General features: G+C 40.0%; 1 protein-coding gene across 1 annotated transcript in view; it reads right to left on the reverse strand.

Annotated features, from left to right (window-relative positions):
• Positions 1-7862, reverse strand: part of LOC107661947 (uncharacterized) — a 35467-nt gene extending 27605 nt beyond the window's left edge. The window contains exon 1 of the mRNA XM_016451766.1: positions 7679-7862. Coding sequence (XP_016307252.1) covers positions 7679-7862 — 184 coding nt within the window. The remainder of the gene's footprint in view (positions 1-7678) is intronic.
• Positions 7863-17674: the final 9812 nt, after the last annotated feature.

Below are 17674 nucleotides of genomic sequence, written 5' to 3' on the forward strand. Positions count from 1 at the left end.
AGCTCTTTGTCTGCTTTGGAGGACAGCAGAAGGGAAGGGCTGTCTCCAAACAAAGACTTGCCCACTGGATAGTGGAGGCCATAGTCTTGGCATACCAGGCCCAACGTTTACCGTGCCCCCTCGGAGTGAGAGCACACTCTACATGAGGAGTGGCATCTTCTTGGGCGTTGGCACGGGGCATCTCGATAGCAGACATCTGTAGAGCTGCCGGCTGGGCGACACCTAACACGTTTGCGAGATTCTATAATCTCCGTGTTGAGCTCATGTCCTCTCGTGTACTTACCTCAGATGGTCAGTAACACCGGACCCGCTCGGTGTCAATCACGCTTGCTGCGCCATTCCCCTCTACGGACCAGATACGTGTGCATAAGTACTTCTCAGTCAGTTTCCCCTTTTGGTGAACCCTGTTGAAGTTCTTCCCGCACCCTCTGCGGTCAGGCGTGGCGGAGCGCCAGACGCCAGGTCCAGCACTCATGTGTATGCCCAAGGTCAGCCCTTGTGCTGGGCTAGGTACCCATGTGTAGTGATTCCCCCTTCAGGTAATTCCACATGTGTTTTCGTCCACGGAACGGCTTCCCTCATGGTAAGCCCGTGTCTTCCCTGGCAGAGTCCCTCTGCTGTCTCTACTGTGTATTGATCTCACCCCAGGTTGGCTGAGTCTACCGCAGGGACTTCCATATGTAGTACTGCCCTATGGCCAGTCCATATGTGTAACTTCCACATGATACCTCCTTTATGTAGGATGTGGCTTCCGTAGCGTTCCCCTACTTGGGTACGCTTTCCCAGTGTTATCCAATATCCCACTGTACGGAACAGCAGTCGCGGACACCTCTCCCTACTCCCCTGTGTGGGGGGACTTGCCGGCCTTCGCAGGGCACTGTTTTCCATACGGATCCCAATTCGAAAGCGAACGTCTCGGTTACGTATGTAACCCTTGTTCCCTGAAGGATGGAACGAAGACGTTACGTTCCGTCGCCACTGTTGCTGTACCACCGCTGTACGGCCGAGGCACACCGTCTCGGCTCCTCAGCGAAAAACTGAACGTGCGACTGCACGTGCTCTCCTTATATACCCGCATTGCGGGGCGGGGTGCGCGACGCAAAGATCGCACACCAACACTTATTGGCTTGTTTTGTTAACACTCGAAGGTGATTGGTCTCTCTAGCGAGGATCCCAATTCGTCAGTCACTGACGTAACGTCGAATGTGACTGACTGAACGGGAACTATGCTTTCTTTCATTCAAGGTGTACATATTTTCATTCCACATAATCATTCTTTCACTTATTGGCTTGTTTTGTTAACACTCGAAGGTGATTGGTCTCTCTAGCGAGGATCCCAATTCGTCAGTCACTGATGTAACGTCTCCGTTCCCTCCTTCAGGGAACGAGGGTTACATACGTAACCGAGACGTTAGTCATGTAACAACAATGTATCAAATGACTGTTTAAATAGTTTTCACATTATTTTTAAAACAGCAGGCAGTGTACATATATTCAATAATGAGCTGCATGATTAAAAATCTTCACAGAGATTCAACTGATTCATCTGAGAGAGTGAGATCTTTGGAGAACATGAGACTCTAATGAGTCTGAAGAGAGGGTTTCTGTACCTTCAACATTCACTTGAAGATCTGTGGATGTTTCTGAGCAGTTTGAGCAATGATAGAGAGATAAAGTGTAATTCCCTGAATCTGCTCTGATCACACGGTTTATTATCAGAGTCCCATTAATGACTGCAACTTCAGTTCTGTTACTATAAAGATCACAATTCCTCATCCTGCCATTCTTTACTCTACAAACTGGATCAGTTGTTTTGTTGTAGTTTATTCTCTTTTGTATCTTCATATCGTCATATTTTCTAGCCTCCCGCACCATCAGCACATTGAGTTTGTGTCGCAGAGCTGCGTAACAGGGAACAGACTGATTAAACTTGCAGAACTGATCCAGACCTGCAGAACAAAACACACACACACACACTGATCAATGTGTATAAATATCTCTCGCATTATGAAATGAAATTAGACACAAATGACAAACATTTACAGAATCAAAGTTCAACAGAAAATAAAACACATCTGACAGACTCTTGATCTGATTTCACACATCTGATCTCAGGTCATCTAAAATAATCTTCATTATAAACAGATGCATAACTCTTTTCTGTAAAGAAATTGTCATTTGTGTCTCTCCTTCTGAATTACTATACTGAACAAGCTCACAAGCTTGACAGATTTAAGTGAAAGTTTAGTGTGTAATAAAAATAACTGCTACAATAAAACATTCAATTTAATTTAAAACACTAGTCTGTATGTCATCAGTCAAAAAGCAAATCTAAATGTTGATTTTATTAAAATAAACTATCATGCTTTCACTTTCTAACATTTTAACGTGATATTCTGATAATGCAGAACATTGTGACTGTCCTGCACATTCTGTTTCTGTTAACCTGTGACAATTCTCTCTTTATTAATAATGTCTCAATCATTCTGATATAATTTTTAACGGACAGACATTTTTTGATGAATCCTCCATACAATACAAAAATATTTTTAAAAAGAATAAATACGTTTACACACACTCTCGCATTTTTTAATACTCCAAACTGTTAAGAAGCTCAGCTGATCTATGACTAGATCACTGCAGACTCTTAATGTAATATTACAGCAGAAATGTTTCTTATCAGAAGTTCACCTGACTAAACAGCATCATAACTCACATGCAGCAGTTTGCAGCAGCAGCATCAGTCCAAAGATCAGCATCATTTCTCCAAAGACCAGTTTCCAGAAGAGCCCAATCCCAGCAGAAGAGTGTGATGCTGCTTCAGATCGTGACACGAGTGTCTGGACTTCTGTCCATCTCTGTTCTGGCTCTCATGAAGTGTCTTTACAGCGAGACTCAGACTGGATTGACACATGAGGAAATCTCTGACCACTTCACTGAGGAAGGAGGAAGTTTCCTCTGATGGGGGAAGGCAGATGATGTTACATCTAAAACAAGACAGTGAAACTAACATTTTCAGGCAAGAAAAGGAACAAGTGGGGTTCCTTTTACAAAGAGTTGTAAAATGACTAATTATGTAAATTACTTGACAGATTCTCCTGCAAATCAAATAAAGCAGTATCTTTACTGTATTGATGAAATGCTCTTGACAGTTTTATTGAGAGTAAACCAGAATCTGGTCTACATGTGAGTGTTATGCGGGCTGTTTGTAATGTCTTCCTCTCATTGAGTGTGTGATGGTGTTTGTAGCGTTTGACTCGGATCCAGTCAGTTCATGTGTGAATGAAGAGAGGATTCTGACCTTCAGCCTGTCTGGACTCACTCTTCTGTTTACTGGAGCAGTGTAGCTGCGAGCTGCTCTTGTAGAGAGCGACACCTGCAGGAGGAAACGACAACTACAGCTGAACTCTTTCCACCGCGCTCTGCTTCATTTCATTCAAAACCTCGTGCTTTAAAATAAACTTAATCTTATTTATTTTAACTTATTTATAAGCTACACTCTTTAAAAAAATGGTTCTAAACAGTACTAGAAAAGGGTTCTTCAGCTTGTAACAATAGCAGAACCCTTTTTGGTGCTAAATAGAACCCTTTTTATAGGGTTCCAGAAAGAACCATGCTTTGAACGTGCTATATAGAACCTTAATGGTGCTATAAATAACCTTTTTAATGATAGTTTATTTTCATTAATATTAGTATATTAGTATATTTATATCATTAATATTAGTTTTATTCATATTATTTGAATAACTTATTTATTACTATTGTTTTTTTACCCCTCTATCTGCCTGGTCTTATAATATCTTATAGCTTCTATTAAGGTTTTCATAAAAACAACAACAACAGCATGTTGTGTCAATTAGGTTTTTTTATTTTATTTAATGACATGTGAAATTGTAGCAAAAATGACAGTGATTTTAACAACCGTTATTAGCAGAATACATTAATAAATGACAATTGACATTTATGTTAAAACAATTGTTTATGAAGGCCAAAAGTAGTATGTGAGCACTTCACAATGTTATGTTTATGTATAAACCCAAATAATAAAAAAAATAAAGTAAATAAATAAATCTAACAATATGGACCATAAATTCAATATCTTTGTTACTTAGTGGAGATGGAAAAAGAAGTATCCTTAACTGAACAGAGCTGGTCGCACTTACATGTTCTCTTAAACTAAAAAGAGAAAAATACATGATTGGTAGGAAACCAGTTACAGTTTAAAAGTTGAAAATAATAGACATTTTAAGAAAGAAATCATTTACCTGTTGAGAGTGTGTTGACAGTCTGTGTAGTTGGATGGCTGAAGTCCAAAAAATCAGTAATTCAGGGGGGAAATCAGGGGGAGGGGGATTTACATTAAAATAACAACAACAACAATAACAGCAGCAACAACATATTGTGTTAATCAGGTACTTTTTTATTGATGTGAAATTGTAGCAATAATGTCAGTGCTCTTAACAACAGTTGACACTTGACATTGAACATTAATACATAGATAAAGTGTACAAACACAAAATAAAAACAAAAAATAGATGTGATGAAGACAAAGTTCCAGTGAAATATCTTCACAATCCTATATGATGCCTTTAAGTCCATCATTTTGGTGTGACTGAGTGGCAGTTTCTCTCTGCAGAGGGCGAGGTTGTGGGATGTGATGCATCTGAAATAGTTTAGAGTTGTCCATTTGTTTATGTAAAAACAATAACGTCTATGAAGGCCAAAAGCAAAAATGGACAGAATGTGAGCCCTTCACAATGTTAAAATAAATAAGTGATATAAAGTCATGGGATAGCTTTAATATTTTTTGTGACTAGGTACAGTATGTTTATGCATAAACCCAAGTAATAATTGCATTACATTTACATTTAATTATTTAGCAGACACTTCTATCCAAAGCGACTTAATGAGGGTAATAGAAGCAATCAACATGACAAAAGAGCAACAATATATAAGTGTTGTGACAAATCTCGGTTAGTCTAACACAGTACACATAGCAAGGTTTTTTTATTATTATTTTTTTTTTATAATAAATAAAGAGAAAACAAGCAGATAGAATAGAAATAGAATAGAGAGTTCTAGTGTTAAATAAAAAATAAAAAAATTCTAACAATATGTATTATATATAAATGCACGAATGTGGTTAAACAGGTTAAAAAACTGCACATGCAAACAAAAGTCTAAAAACACAGTCAGAAAACACCAGACACCCCAAAACTGAAACACGGATGACGGATCAAGAGCTTCAAACAGATAAAACATCAAACAAGAGACACTGTATATAAAAGAAATCAACCAAAACCAACAGAATAACGTAAAAGAGCAAGAGCAGGAATGTGAAATAAACCCATTTCTAGAAGATATTGAAAATAAACACACAGAATGACTTCACAATCTGCCAGATCTGATTTAGAGAAATAAATATCATGCATGAACAGAAGAGGTTTCAAGTAATGGCATAAAATACTGCTAGTTCATTTAAAGCATAAAGACAAATGAATAAATAAGCAACAAAACTGTTTAAAAAAAATCTAATTTAAAAATTAGTTTAAAAAAAATCTAATTAAAGAAGAACTATACCTGTAGAAAACATCTCCTGGCTTATTCTGTAGGATCTCCTTCTGTCGACAGGTGAAAGCTGGATTCATGTGAGAATCTGTGACATTTCTCATAGATGTGATGATCTGCTGCTGGTCTCATGAATCTTCTGCTGTGTGTTCTTCTCAATCTTCTCATTCTCAGTTTCTGATCTTCCTGATTCTTAATAGCATGACATTATCATCACCTTCACACTCTTAAAGGGGTCATATGATGCGATTTCAATTTTTTCTTTCTCTTTGGAGTGTTACAAGCTCTTGGTGCATAAATAATGTACAGTATGTGGAAAATAATGTGTTTTTTTAACCTTAAACCGCATAAACACATTTCATTACACCGAATACACAAAATAATGTTCTTTTTAGCAGCATCATATGACCCCTTTAATATTTGCATGTCAAATCCATAATGGTGATAATAAATGTCACTCACCTGACGTGTGTCTAATGTAGATGTGAAACCCTCCTAACAAACCCAAAAGAACCATCAGCTGAAAACACCAGACCAGCACAAACACAGACACTGAAAACACTGAAAACAACAATCAGACAGAAGTCAGAACCCATCCTTCATGTTTCCAGAAGTGTGTTTAGAATCACATTCGGATGTCTGTGTGCTACTGGTCACTGCAGAGGTCAAACTAGAGATCACAGATGCAGTAGTTGGTCCTGTAATAAAACATCAGCACAGAATAACCTGCTTTCTCTCTTTGAACCACATCAACACAATTCACCGAAGAACCCAATTAGGAGAACTGACTGTTTTGCATTGTTGGTGTTGATGTGTTTTTTATACGTGGACATTCATGTATTAACCCTCTCGATGGGTGAGATTTATACCAGCTGATGAGAAACTCATATCATATTCTGAATCTTTTGCTACTGTTGAGGTCACAGATGCAGTAGTTGGTCCTGTAACAAAAAATCATTGCAGAATCACCTGTTTTCTCCTTAGTATAAATTACTGCAGAGTAATTTATAATTAATCATAATTTATCATTTTGAAGTATTACGTGGCCAATTAAGAGAATCGATTTGTTTAAATCTCATGAAACCTGTCTAAGTCATGTCCCGATCACATTTCAGTTCAAAATCTGATTAACTGTACTAACTGTAATATTTTGTATTCACGTTTCATTGAATGTTTTTAGTAGCATTAAACCATTTTGCAATCCTAGCCCATGAATCTACACCTCAAATATCATTTCTGACATATGACGAAAATTTAAAAAAAAAAAAAGGAAAAAAAAAAATAAAATTATACATTCTCAATATATTATTGGAAAAAAAAAATATATATATATACAAATTATAATTACTATAATATGTGGAAAATAATTATATTATAACATTGTAAAGTATACTGTACATACTGTAATGGTTGTATTTGTTTTCCATCTTTAAATTATGGCAAATAAAATCATAATATTATCATCATAAAATACCTGCATCATAAAATATGCAACTGCATAGAATGAAAATAAATGCAATTGCAGCAATAAGAATCAAAAACAATTATCACTGTAAATAATAACAAATACAAAAAAATCTAGAACATTACAGTAAAGAACATTTAGGAAGCAGGAGTGCTTTTAATTCTCATGAAAAAAGGCAATGCAAATAAAATGAATGGGTTGTAAAATAGTCCTAATTTTCTTCATGCAAAATATCATTTATTTTGATTTGGGGGTGAAATGTTTGTTTGTCTGTTTATAATTTATCAACTGAAAAATATAAAAAGTAAGTAAATTAATAAAATACATATAAACAACAAACAAAGAGAAACAAGATTGACCTTAAGCTGGTCTAAATCTAGTCTTATTTAATAAAAAAAAAAGAAGAAGGAAAAAAAACTCTTATGAATAAACAAAAATATAAAGAGTCCTAGATGAGATAAAACCATCACAGTTCATCAAAATACGCATCAGGAATATTGCACTCTGGCATAAGAGGATATTGTGGTGAAATGTGACTTGGACATGTTCTTGACAGGTTTTGTGAGATTCGTTCATCTTCATCACTCTTGTTGCTGTCGCTGTGGTTTTTATAAATATGTGGACATTCATGTATTAAAAGCTCACCAGGACAGGGTTTGACACTAACAGTCTTCTGTCTGTGACTGACGTGGTTCTTCACACTGCAGCTGATGTTTCCATCAGTTCCCTCATCCAGATCAATGCTGGAGTTTCCATCCATCAGTGGACCTCCATTCAGAGTCCAGCTGTAGAGGATCTGATCGCCCTCAGAGGAGCAGAAAACCCTCATCGCCCCACTGGAGGAGCAGCTGATTGACACTTCCACTGAGCCAATAGGAGCTGGAGGGAGGGACACGTGACCGTCACACAACTCCTTCTTGACTCAGTATAAGTCAATATCAAGACATTTCTAAACAAAATGTATTGCTGAGGTGAAAGCTGGACTGAATTAAACATGCAGCGTACAGTAGGTTAGTCATGTGACAACAATGTATCAAATGACTGTTTAAATAGTTTTCACATTATTTTAAAACAGCACACTCTAAAAAATGCTGGGTTAAATACAACCCAGTGCTGGGTAAAATAGGGACAAACCCAGCAATTGGGCTGTTTTGACCCAGCGGTTGGGTTAAATGTTTAACCCAACCTTCTGGGTAGTAACCCAACCGCTGCCTCAGAGGAGCAGAAAACCCTCATCGCCCCACTGGAGGAGCAGCTGATTGACACTTCCACTGAGCCAATAGGAGCTGGAGGGAGGGACACGTGACCGTCACACAACTCCTTCTTGACTCAGTATAAGTCAATATCAAGACATTTCTAAACAAAATGTATTGCTGAGGTGAAAGCTGGACTGAATTAAACATGCAGCGTACAGTAGGTTAGTCATGTGACAACAATGTATCAAATGACTGTTTAAATAGTTTTCACATTATTTTAAAACAGCACACTCTAAAAAATGCTGGGTTAAATACAACCCAGTGCTGGGTAAAATAGGGACAAACCCAGCAATTGGGTTGTTTTGACCCAGCGGTTGGGTTACTACCCAGAAGGTTGGGTTAAACATTTAACCCAACCGCTGGGTCAAAACATCCCAATTGCTGGGTTTGTCCCTATTTTACCCAGCACTGGGTAGTATTTAACCCAGCATTTTTTAGAGTGCAGGCATTCAATAGCTAATGAGCTGCATGAAGTATCTAAACCATTTTAAATAAAATGTTAGCTAAGTTTGCAAGGTAACGTAATATGTTTACACTGTTATACTTTACAAAGAGAGATTTCTAATGAGAGTTTATTGAGATGAAGGAGGGGGTGATGAATTCAGACTTCTTCACTTAGGGTTAGGGTTAGGGTACTTAAACTAAAATAGGGTAAATAGTGAACTCAAAGCCACAAACGTCAAATTTTGACTTCATGAGTCTGTAACACAAAACACTTAAAACGATAAAGACTAATACTAGAGCACTGCAGACTGTTCTGAAAACATTCTAATATAGTGCTTTTTTCAGAGATTTAATTCTTTTTTTTTATGCCATCAGCAGCATGAGTTTGATGTGAAAGTGACTCACATGCAGCAGTTTGCAGCAGCAGCATCAGTCCAAAAATCAGCATTATTTCTCTAAAGTCCAGTTTCCAGAAGAGTCCAATCCCAGCAGAAGAGTGTGATGCTGCTTCAGTCACACAATCACTTCTCTCTCTGGCAGAAGAGCCTGACTGACACTCATCTGTGTACTCACAATATATTAATACACCTATTGCAGTTTCTGTGAGAGAAAAGGAATTTGAGATCATATGCTGATGCAGTTTTAACGTCTTGCACAAGCCAAGTTACAAAAATAACTAGCACATAAATTTGTTTTTCAGTCATTGTGTGGCCACAGGGAAAAAATTGGCTGAGACTGAGAATAAAAACCATTGCTGAAATCTACTAAAGAAAACATCTGTCACGATTTTCACATCTTCTATCAATTTTTACCCAAATTTGAATCCACGAGGTCTGGCACAAAATCATAATGGATGATGTTCCCTGTTAAAATCAATGTAAATTTGACCATCATAAGTAAATCAAACCACTGAAACAAAAATATTAGGGACAAAAATGACCTGCACTGTAAATCAAATATACAAGAAAAAAACAGCTAAATAAGCCAGATGTCGTAAGGATATTTATAATGTCAAATTTAAGCCCTGCATGTGTCATTTTAAAATGTATTAACAAAGCTCTCAGTGATTACTGCAATTTGTAAAAATATTTTCCTTATAAAGAAGCAGTTTGTAAATGATGACACTGAGATCTCTGTCATTCAAATTCAAATTCAAGATTTTGAAATCGGTTTCATTTGAAGAAATTGTGACAGAAAATATATTACTATTGTACGGTAGAATGTTCTTCTCAAAGCAATAATAATGACATTTACTGTATATTAATTTATACAAATTTATGATATAATTCTATAGATTATTTTATATATTTTCATAAATCCAGGACAAAAATCTAAAAAATAAATCATATAAAACATTTCATATGGCTATTATTGTGAACTATTAAGTTGAAAAAAATGTTAAAGTTTAAAGTATTTAAAAATATTAAAGTTTTTTGTAAATGCAATTGATTTAAATAATTAAAATTCAATTTAAAGCTAGAAAATTGAAAAAGGTAATCTAGAAAAATTACAATTAATTACTGCGTCTCTTCCTGATGCCACACAAGGACCTGAGGCAGATGTTCTTCGTGGTGAGTTTTATGTGATTCACCCACCAAAGATAAACTAAACTTAATAGCTATATTGAAATGTCATTTGAATTAGAAGACATGGTGTAAATCCTAAAATAATCAGAATAACAGGGGAAAAAATTAAGCATGCAAATGCTTTAATCCAACTCTCCTATTAATCAGATTCAAAAATACCTTGCACACAAGCACAGTACCATGATGCAAATGTTTACATGTTTTATGGCATATGAAAGTATATGTTATGTCTTAAGAAACTGGTCAGTGGAGGAGACTGCGGACACTGATTTACTAGATCTTTGCTTAAAAAATCTTCTGGTATAGATGCTTGCTTTCTTTTTGGATATGTCATCATGGCAAAGCTACATTTACACTATAGCTCTGGTGACATTATCGTGGTATGGTAATATCGTGGACATTCTCCAGTTCTGAACGCATTGACTGGGTTTTGTTCAGATTACATGTAAGCAAATATGTGAACTGCATTGCACCATTTAGGGTTCATGTAAACAAAACTCTGAATTAGATTTTTTTTGTGAGTTCCAATTCTAAATAATGCATTGGTACTGCTGCCACCTGCTGGCTAAATGTACAGTCACAGGATTTTTTCATTATGAGCCGAGTAAAACTTTACAGATGCTTTGAAAAAATGCTGCTTCGTGGTTATTTAGAGGGTTTTTTCTTGATTCTTGACCCAGTCTTGCCTTTTATTTTCCAGATCAGTCTCGACCCGCACATTAAACAGAGTCAGACACGTTATCATTTCCTCATCCTCCTCTTCTCCAAAGATGAAGATATCAGTCTTGCTCTCAACATGAGCGAGTGAGTACACTGGACTTTCTCTCTCTGCCAGAGGCATTAGCTTTGCTGACTGGATCTGTCTCTCTTCTCTCTAATGATAACGTGTATCAACACTTTATAAATCTATAAACAATCTAGCTAAAAACACAGTTAGACTACCATTTAAATGTTCAATGTCAATAAGGTTTTTTGTCTTTAATCAAGAAGGATGCATTCAAATTATCAAAAGTGACAGTATAGAGATTTATTGTTACAAAAAAAAATCATATTTCAAGTAAATGCTGTTCTTTTTCCTATTTATCAAAGATTCCTGAAAAGAAATATGGTTTCCACAAAAAAAGCTATCAATATTAAATTAAATATTAACTTTGATAATAAATGTTTTTTGAGCAGCAAATCAGCATATAATGATTTCTGAAGGATCATGTAATTTTCTATATTTTACAATGACTGTTTTTTACTGTTTTTATGATCATATAAATCCAGCCTTGATGAGAATATAGGAGACAAAAATATTTTTAAAAATCTTACAGAACCAAACTGTTGAACAGTAGTGTATACACACCATTAGAACAAATTCGGGTTTCTTCTGCTTCTCCATATTGTTAAACATGCGCATGAGTGCAGGACATCATATCTCGCAGCAGTAACTCATTGGCACTTTGGTCAGAGCAGAAAAGCAATTAAAGCATTTACATGCCTGTTGAGTGCAATTAAATCACAGTAATCATAACTGCATAATGTGAGTACTCTTATTATCTTAATCACAGTATTGATTGCATGAGATTTAACTTAATCACAGTGCTTTAGAAGAAACTAACTAATATTAATTTCTAAAGCAATGGTCTTTTCTCTCTCATATATATAAATGATCACATCATTCGCAATGTTGGATAATAACATCATAAAATCACATTATGTTACATGTGCAGTATCAATTTCCTTTCTTTCCCTTCTATCCTTTCTCTTACTGGCTCTGACAGATTAGTGATCATGTTTTCTTCCAAATGTTGTCTGAGTTATAATTAAATAGATTACGCTAGGAGCTTTTTCTCTGGACACACCCAAATGCACATGCATGTCGTGTTCACGCATGGATGGACGCACAATCTGAAACTGGTTTTAACTAAATAACCCATTCTGTTGATGGTTCTGCACTCATGGGAATAAGCAGGAAGAGCGTTTGACCCTCTAATTCTTTGATCCAGACTCTGTGTGTGTTTATACTGAAGTGCCCCTGATGGCGACACACTTTTACTACATTAATGTCCTGTGGACAGCAGCAGCATACACAATAATGTTACATTCACATTATTTATCGAACTGTTTGTGTGTGTTAGGGCATGAAAGGTGCAGATGGCTACAGCGATTCTGATGAAGACCAGCATGACGCTTGCCTGGAGAGAATGAAAGATCTCCAGGGCAAGATCAGAGAAGAGGGAGACAGCAGTGATAAATCACCTAAACTAAACTAAAACACATAATGCAAACTAAATATATGGTACATTCCATGTTTTTAACTTAACTTAAAAACTTAACTTTTCACAAAATATTGCATGTCAACCTTATTTGACATGCAAGTATTTGAACAATAAAATTAAGCATCAAAATTAAATAAAAATAAAGGGGTTGAATTAAACCATCACTCAGCAGGAGCCCAATCTTGGATGCAAATGTTGGTCTGCAGTTATCAACTTATTTCCAATCAATTCAAACAAATATATAAAGAAAAATATTTGTTTGATCATATTTGTTATAAAAAAACATTATAATGGTTAGCTTGACATTTGAAGATTTACTTATCTTCCCACCATTCTGTAGAAAGTCCAAATGAAAGTGTTTTGTAAAATGTTTTTTTGTAGTTTTGTAATTTTAAAATAATTGATTACAATACACTGAATATCAAGTTTGAATAGTTGTCAATCATTACATTGTTGTACAATTTAAATTTGTACAGTTACAGGGACTAAATTATGCTTCCCTTCCGAGGGAACTTCGAACCGCGTCCTCTAGGGGTCGCTATGGGGGACGCCTTCAGTGTGACCGGTGTCTGAAGCATACATCTAAACACGACAATAACATTGGCCGGCGACAGCCTGTGACGTCATCACCCGGCGTGACCACAGTAAATAAGGGCGCCGGGAGAATACGTCACCCTCTTCTTCGTCTTCATCTTCAAGGACTGTTTTGTTTGAAGCGTGCATTTCCGGTAAGAATGATTACTCTTCTTCACCATGGCAAGCACTAGTAAGGCGTTTAAGAAGTGTGTGGATCCGTGTCCTCATTATTTGACACCTGATGACACACACAATCTTTGCATCTTTTGTTTGGGCAAAGAGCACGTGCGCGATGTCCTCGAGGGGGCAGTTTGCGTGCACTGTGAGAGTTTTCCTATGAAAAAGCTCCGCTCTCGTTTGTCTCTCTTTTCGAGGAAAGAGGGACAGCCATCAGCTGTCGTGGTTCAGGACCCTCCGCTGCTGAGGCACGGAGGAAAATGAGCTTGTGGGGATCGCAGGTGGACCTGGCTGATGAGTTGAAAAAGGGTATTTCCCTTTCGCGCTCATCAGTCATGGATGAGAGTGAGCTGCTGGATGACGATGCTGTTTCTCTTACATCGTCTGATCCAGCGGCTAGTGCTCTGCTGGCTCCAAGCCAGGATGATGGGCTGCTTGAGGTTATGGATCGCGCCAGATGAAGGTGACGCCTCGAGGCCGCCTCGATGAGCGTTTTCTTTCTGGCCATAGCCCTCCAGCTCAGGTGAGCCTTCCATTTCTTCCCAATCTCCATGTGCAGATCGAGAAGGCTTGGAAAAATCCATTCTCATTTCGCATCCATAGATTCCAGCATACTAGTTATGCCAACATTGAGGGGATGTGTGAGAATGGTTATGAGAAGATTCCCTCTGTTGAAGAGACGCTGGCTTGCTATCTCCCTATGGGGGAGACATCTTCTCTTAAGGCTCCCTCCCTGCCATCCAAACCCCTTCAGGATACATCTCGTTTGAATGGCAGGGCATACGCGGCAGCAGGTCAGGCTGCAGCCTCGTTGCATACCATGGCGATGCTTCAGGCTTACCAGGCTGATCTGCTGAAAGACCTGGATAAGGGTCAGGGTCTATCCCCTGATGAGGTGGCTGAGTTGCGTTGCACCACAGATCTTGCTCTCCGTGCCACTAAGCAGGTTGCCACTGCCATTGGCAGATCCATGGCGGCCATGGTGGTTACGGAGAGACATCTGTGGGTGAATTTGGCGGATATCGGGTTGAAAGAGAAGGGCTTTCTTCTTGATACGCCAGTTTCCCCTTCTGAGCTTTTCGGCACTTCCGTCGAGACGGTGGTGGAGAAGTTTAAGGAGGCCAAGATGTGCTCAGTTGCCTTTAAATCCTTCATTCCACGAAGCTCCAGGTCCTGGCCCGTCTCGATCTAAGGATCAAAGGCGGGCTCAGAAGACTAGTGTTGTGACTCGTGCCCCTTCCCCACCTGTGGGTAGGGCTCAAAAGGGGCGTGGGTCAAAGAGTGACAGGCAAGATTTGAGAGAGGTGATCCAGACTAGGCGTTCTCAACGCTCTCGTCTGGACCAGAGTAAAACCTGAGCCATCTACTCACCTCCCTCTGAGAGTATTTACATCTGCTCTCATCTTCCTCCCCTTAATTCCCCTAAAAAGCTTCCCTCCTAACTGAGGTTAGGTAGGAGCCTCCTGCACTTGCATTGCAGTCTCTTATGCTGGACCTATGATGTTTTGGCTAGTTTCTATAGGGCCTTTCGCACCGCAGGAACCTTTTTCATAGTACCAGAACTAATTGTGGAACTACCCACTTTTTGGCATTTTTGCACCGCCGGAACTGGGAGCAATTTTAGTACCAGACTGCCTTTTTCGAGAACCAAATTAGCTCCTACTCCGGAGCAGGGTCTAACCAGCACAACTGGTACTAATCGTGACGCAAGTAGACATTGATTGGCCAAACGTGTATGAAAACGCCCTCCCCCGCCATGATTTAAAACGCTGTGTTGTTGAACGCCACGCACAAATGACGTCGCTGTCGACCGGCTTACGTCACTTCTTAGTACACACTCTCGGTGCGAATGCAACCCTTTAAATGGTACTGGGAAATAGTTCGCGCAAAATCGTCCCAGTACTTTAGTACTGTACATTTAGTTCTGGAACTAAAGCGGTGCGAAAGGCCCTAGTGTCTCATAGAACTACCTACTGATGGTCCGGACCCCAGTGCTCTTCGAATTTCCCCTCCAGCCTATATCCATGAGCCTGAGTCATGCGCGGGAGCCATGGTTGGTGAGTACGATCCATTTCATCTACTCTATTGCTAGTTTTTGTGTATTCAATACTAGCCTTTCTCTGCAGTGCTACTCGGATCTGTTCTGTTCTCTGACTTTTTAGGTTTGACCCCCCTGCTAAGTCAGGACCTCCTGCTGTTGACCGATTATAGTGATGGTTTCACTCATCAGTACTGGATCCAGGCTCCCTGTCTTAAACTGGTCAGGGTGCGCTACTCATCTCTCACCCTGAGGGGTCTCCTGAGATTTGAGTCTTTCCTTAACCATCATGCACGTTCTCTGAGATGGAGCTCCTTTCACTGAGGCGTTGAGGGGCTCAACACTCCATAGACGGTCAGGCCTGTGGTCCTCCCTGTCACACTGCCCTTATGGTCGAACCAGTAATCGCCCCTCTGCGGAGTGGGCTTGAGTACACAGCATTCCCTGAGGTACAAGGGATTTCTGTTTCTGCGGAAACCCCTCTTGTATGGTTCTGCTCTCAGGAGCAGTAAGCTCAGTACGCATGAATAGTTATTTGGTCCTGCTATTTCTTCGGGTCTGGTTACACGGGACCCTCGCTCTCTATTGACATAGAGAGCATGAGACCGTGTCCAGCTGCACCAGTGGACTGTCTCTTATTGGGCCCTGCTGGGTTACCCCTTCTATTCTAGCATCTCCTTCTGGCTGAGCTGAGAAGAGCTCCCCTCACTGTGAGGGTTAGCTATAAGTGTGCTGTATGTGCTGTAAGGGCCCACCTCAGCTTGAGAGCCGAGAGCTCTGCTCCCGAAAAACTCCATTTGCAACGAAAGCGTTAGGCCCGTCTCTGTCGCCTCCTTGGTCAGTTGCCTCTATCTTGGGACCCTGTTGTTCCCTGTAGAAATGTGTGATCCCCTTCTAGCAGGATCCCATTTCTGATGTCCCATTTGCGACCTATCTGCTCTCCGGACTTGGCTGTGCTCCCCTCACTGCGGGAGGGTCCCTTTGAACTCGCCGGTCCTGGGCAGACTGGGTGAGTCCTCCTCTCGACTTGAGAGTTAGGTCTTCTGAGCCTGGGCTATTGATCGCTTCGGTCGAGCTGGGTTCCTCTCTCTCCTTGCTAGGGGTTGAACCCTCTGCTCTTGAGCTCCTTGGCAGTGACATCAGGTAGTTGGGCCGCTTGCTGCCTCCCTGATAAGCTGCCTCTATTTGGGTCAAGCCAGGCAGTGCTCCCCTCACCTCGGAGGGTTGTCTTTGAGCCTGCCGCCCCCCATTGTGCATTGGAGGACTTCTCTCATCGAGTCCTCCGCTCTTTTGAGCTCCATTGAGTAGCAGCCTAAGATTGTTAGGCCTCTCTCCGCCTCCCTGATGAGCCGCTCTCCTTTTGGGTCGAGCTTAGCAGTACCCTTGGGGGTTTCATATTGGCACACCCCTCTCGATTTGAGCATCTGAGTCCCCCTTCAATTTTTGAAGTTGGGCCGCCGCTCTTTTGAGCTCCGGATAGCAGTCATGCCAGGTGGCTGGGCCATCTCCTGTCTCCCTGGTGGGTTGCTTGTTAAGTGAGCTAGCTGTGCTCCCCTCACCATGAAGGGCTTCTTGCAAGTGCACCGCTCCCTTCTAGGCATCTGTGAGCAGATGCTTCGGAGGTTGTTCTGTGAGCGTGCCACAGTCACGTAGGGTTCCTAGGCTGGTTGAATACAGCTTCGGTTACCCCTTAAGCAACGGTGTTTCTAAATCCATGCTATGGTAAGAGCACATGCTGAGCTTCTGTGCACTTTCTAAAATCAACATTGTGGTAAGTGTGCACGCTAAGCATTCTGCACACTTTCTAAAATCCTGTATGGTAAGGGTTACACGCGGTCAGCTTCGTTCCCTTTCTCTGAGTTGGTTTAAGCCCCGATTCTCACCTTGGGCTCCACTCAACTTATGTATCTCTGTTGATACATTTCTGAGCATGGTGTGGCTACCAAAGATCTGTCGAGTTAGTTCTTTGAGCAGGTTTATTCAGAACCGGCGGTAGCCCCCCTGGGTGGCAGGCCAGGGTCTGGTTTGGTTTTTTTAGACACCTGGTCATATCCCCTTAAAGGAATCTCTTTTTTTTCTGATTTCAAGCCTTGAGCTCTGCCCTAGGCTTGGGCTTCCCAGCCCTGCCCTTAACAGGTAAGTTCTTTTAGGGTATGCAGCTCAGGCTCTTGGCCAAAGGGGATAATGTCAGTGACAGCCGTCCTTGGGGAAACTCCCTTGGCTATGGTAGAGTTGGTACTTAGTGCTCCCCGTGGTTTCTGGCATGCACTCCCCTCAGCATGGCGGCGTGGGTATACCGT

The sequence above is a fragment of the Sinocyclocheilus anshuiensis genome, unplaced genomic scaffold (assembly GCF_001515605.1).
Source record: "Sinocyclocheilus anshuiensis isolate Anshui unplaced genomic scaffold, SAMN03320099.WGS_v1.1 scaffold759, whole genome shotgun sequence".
Classification (NCBI taxonomy): Eukaryota; Metazoa; Chordata; class Actinopteri; order Cypriniformes; family Cyprinidae; genus Sinocyclocheilus; species Sinocyclocheilus anshuiensis.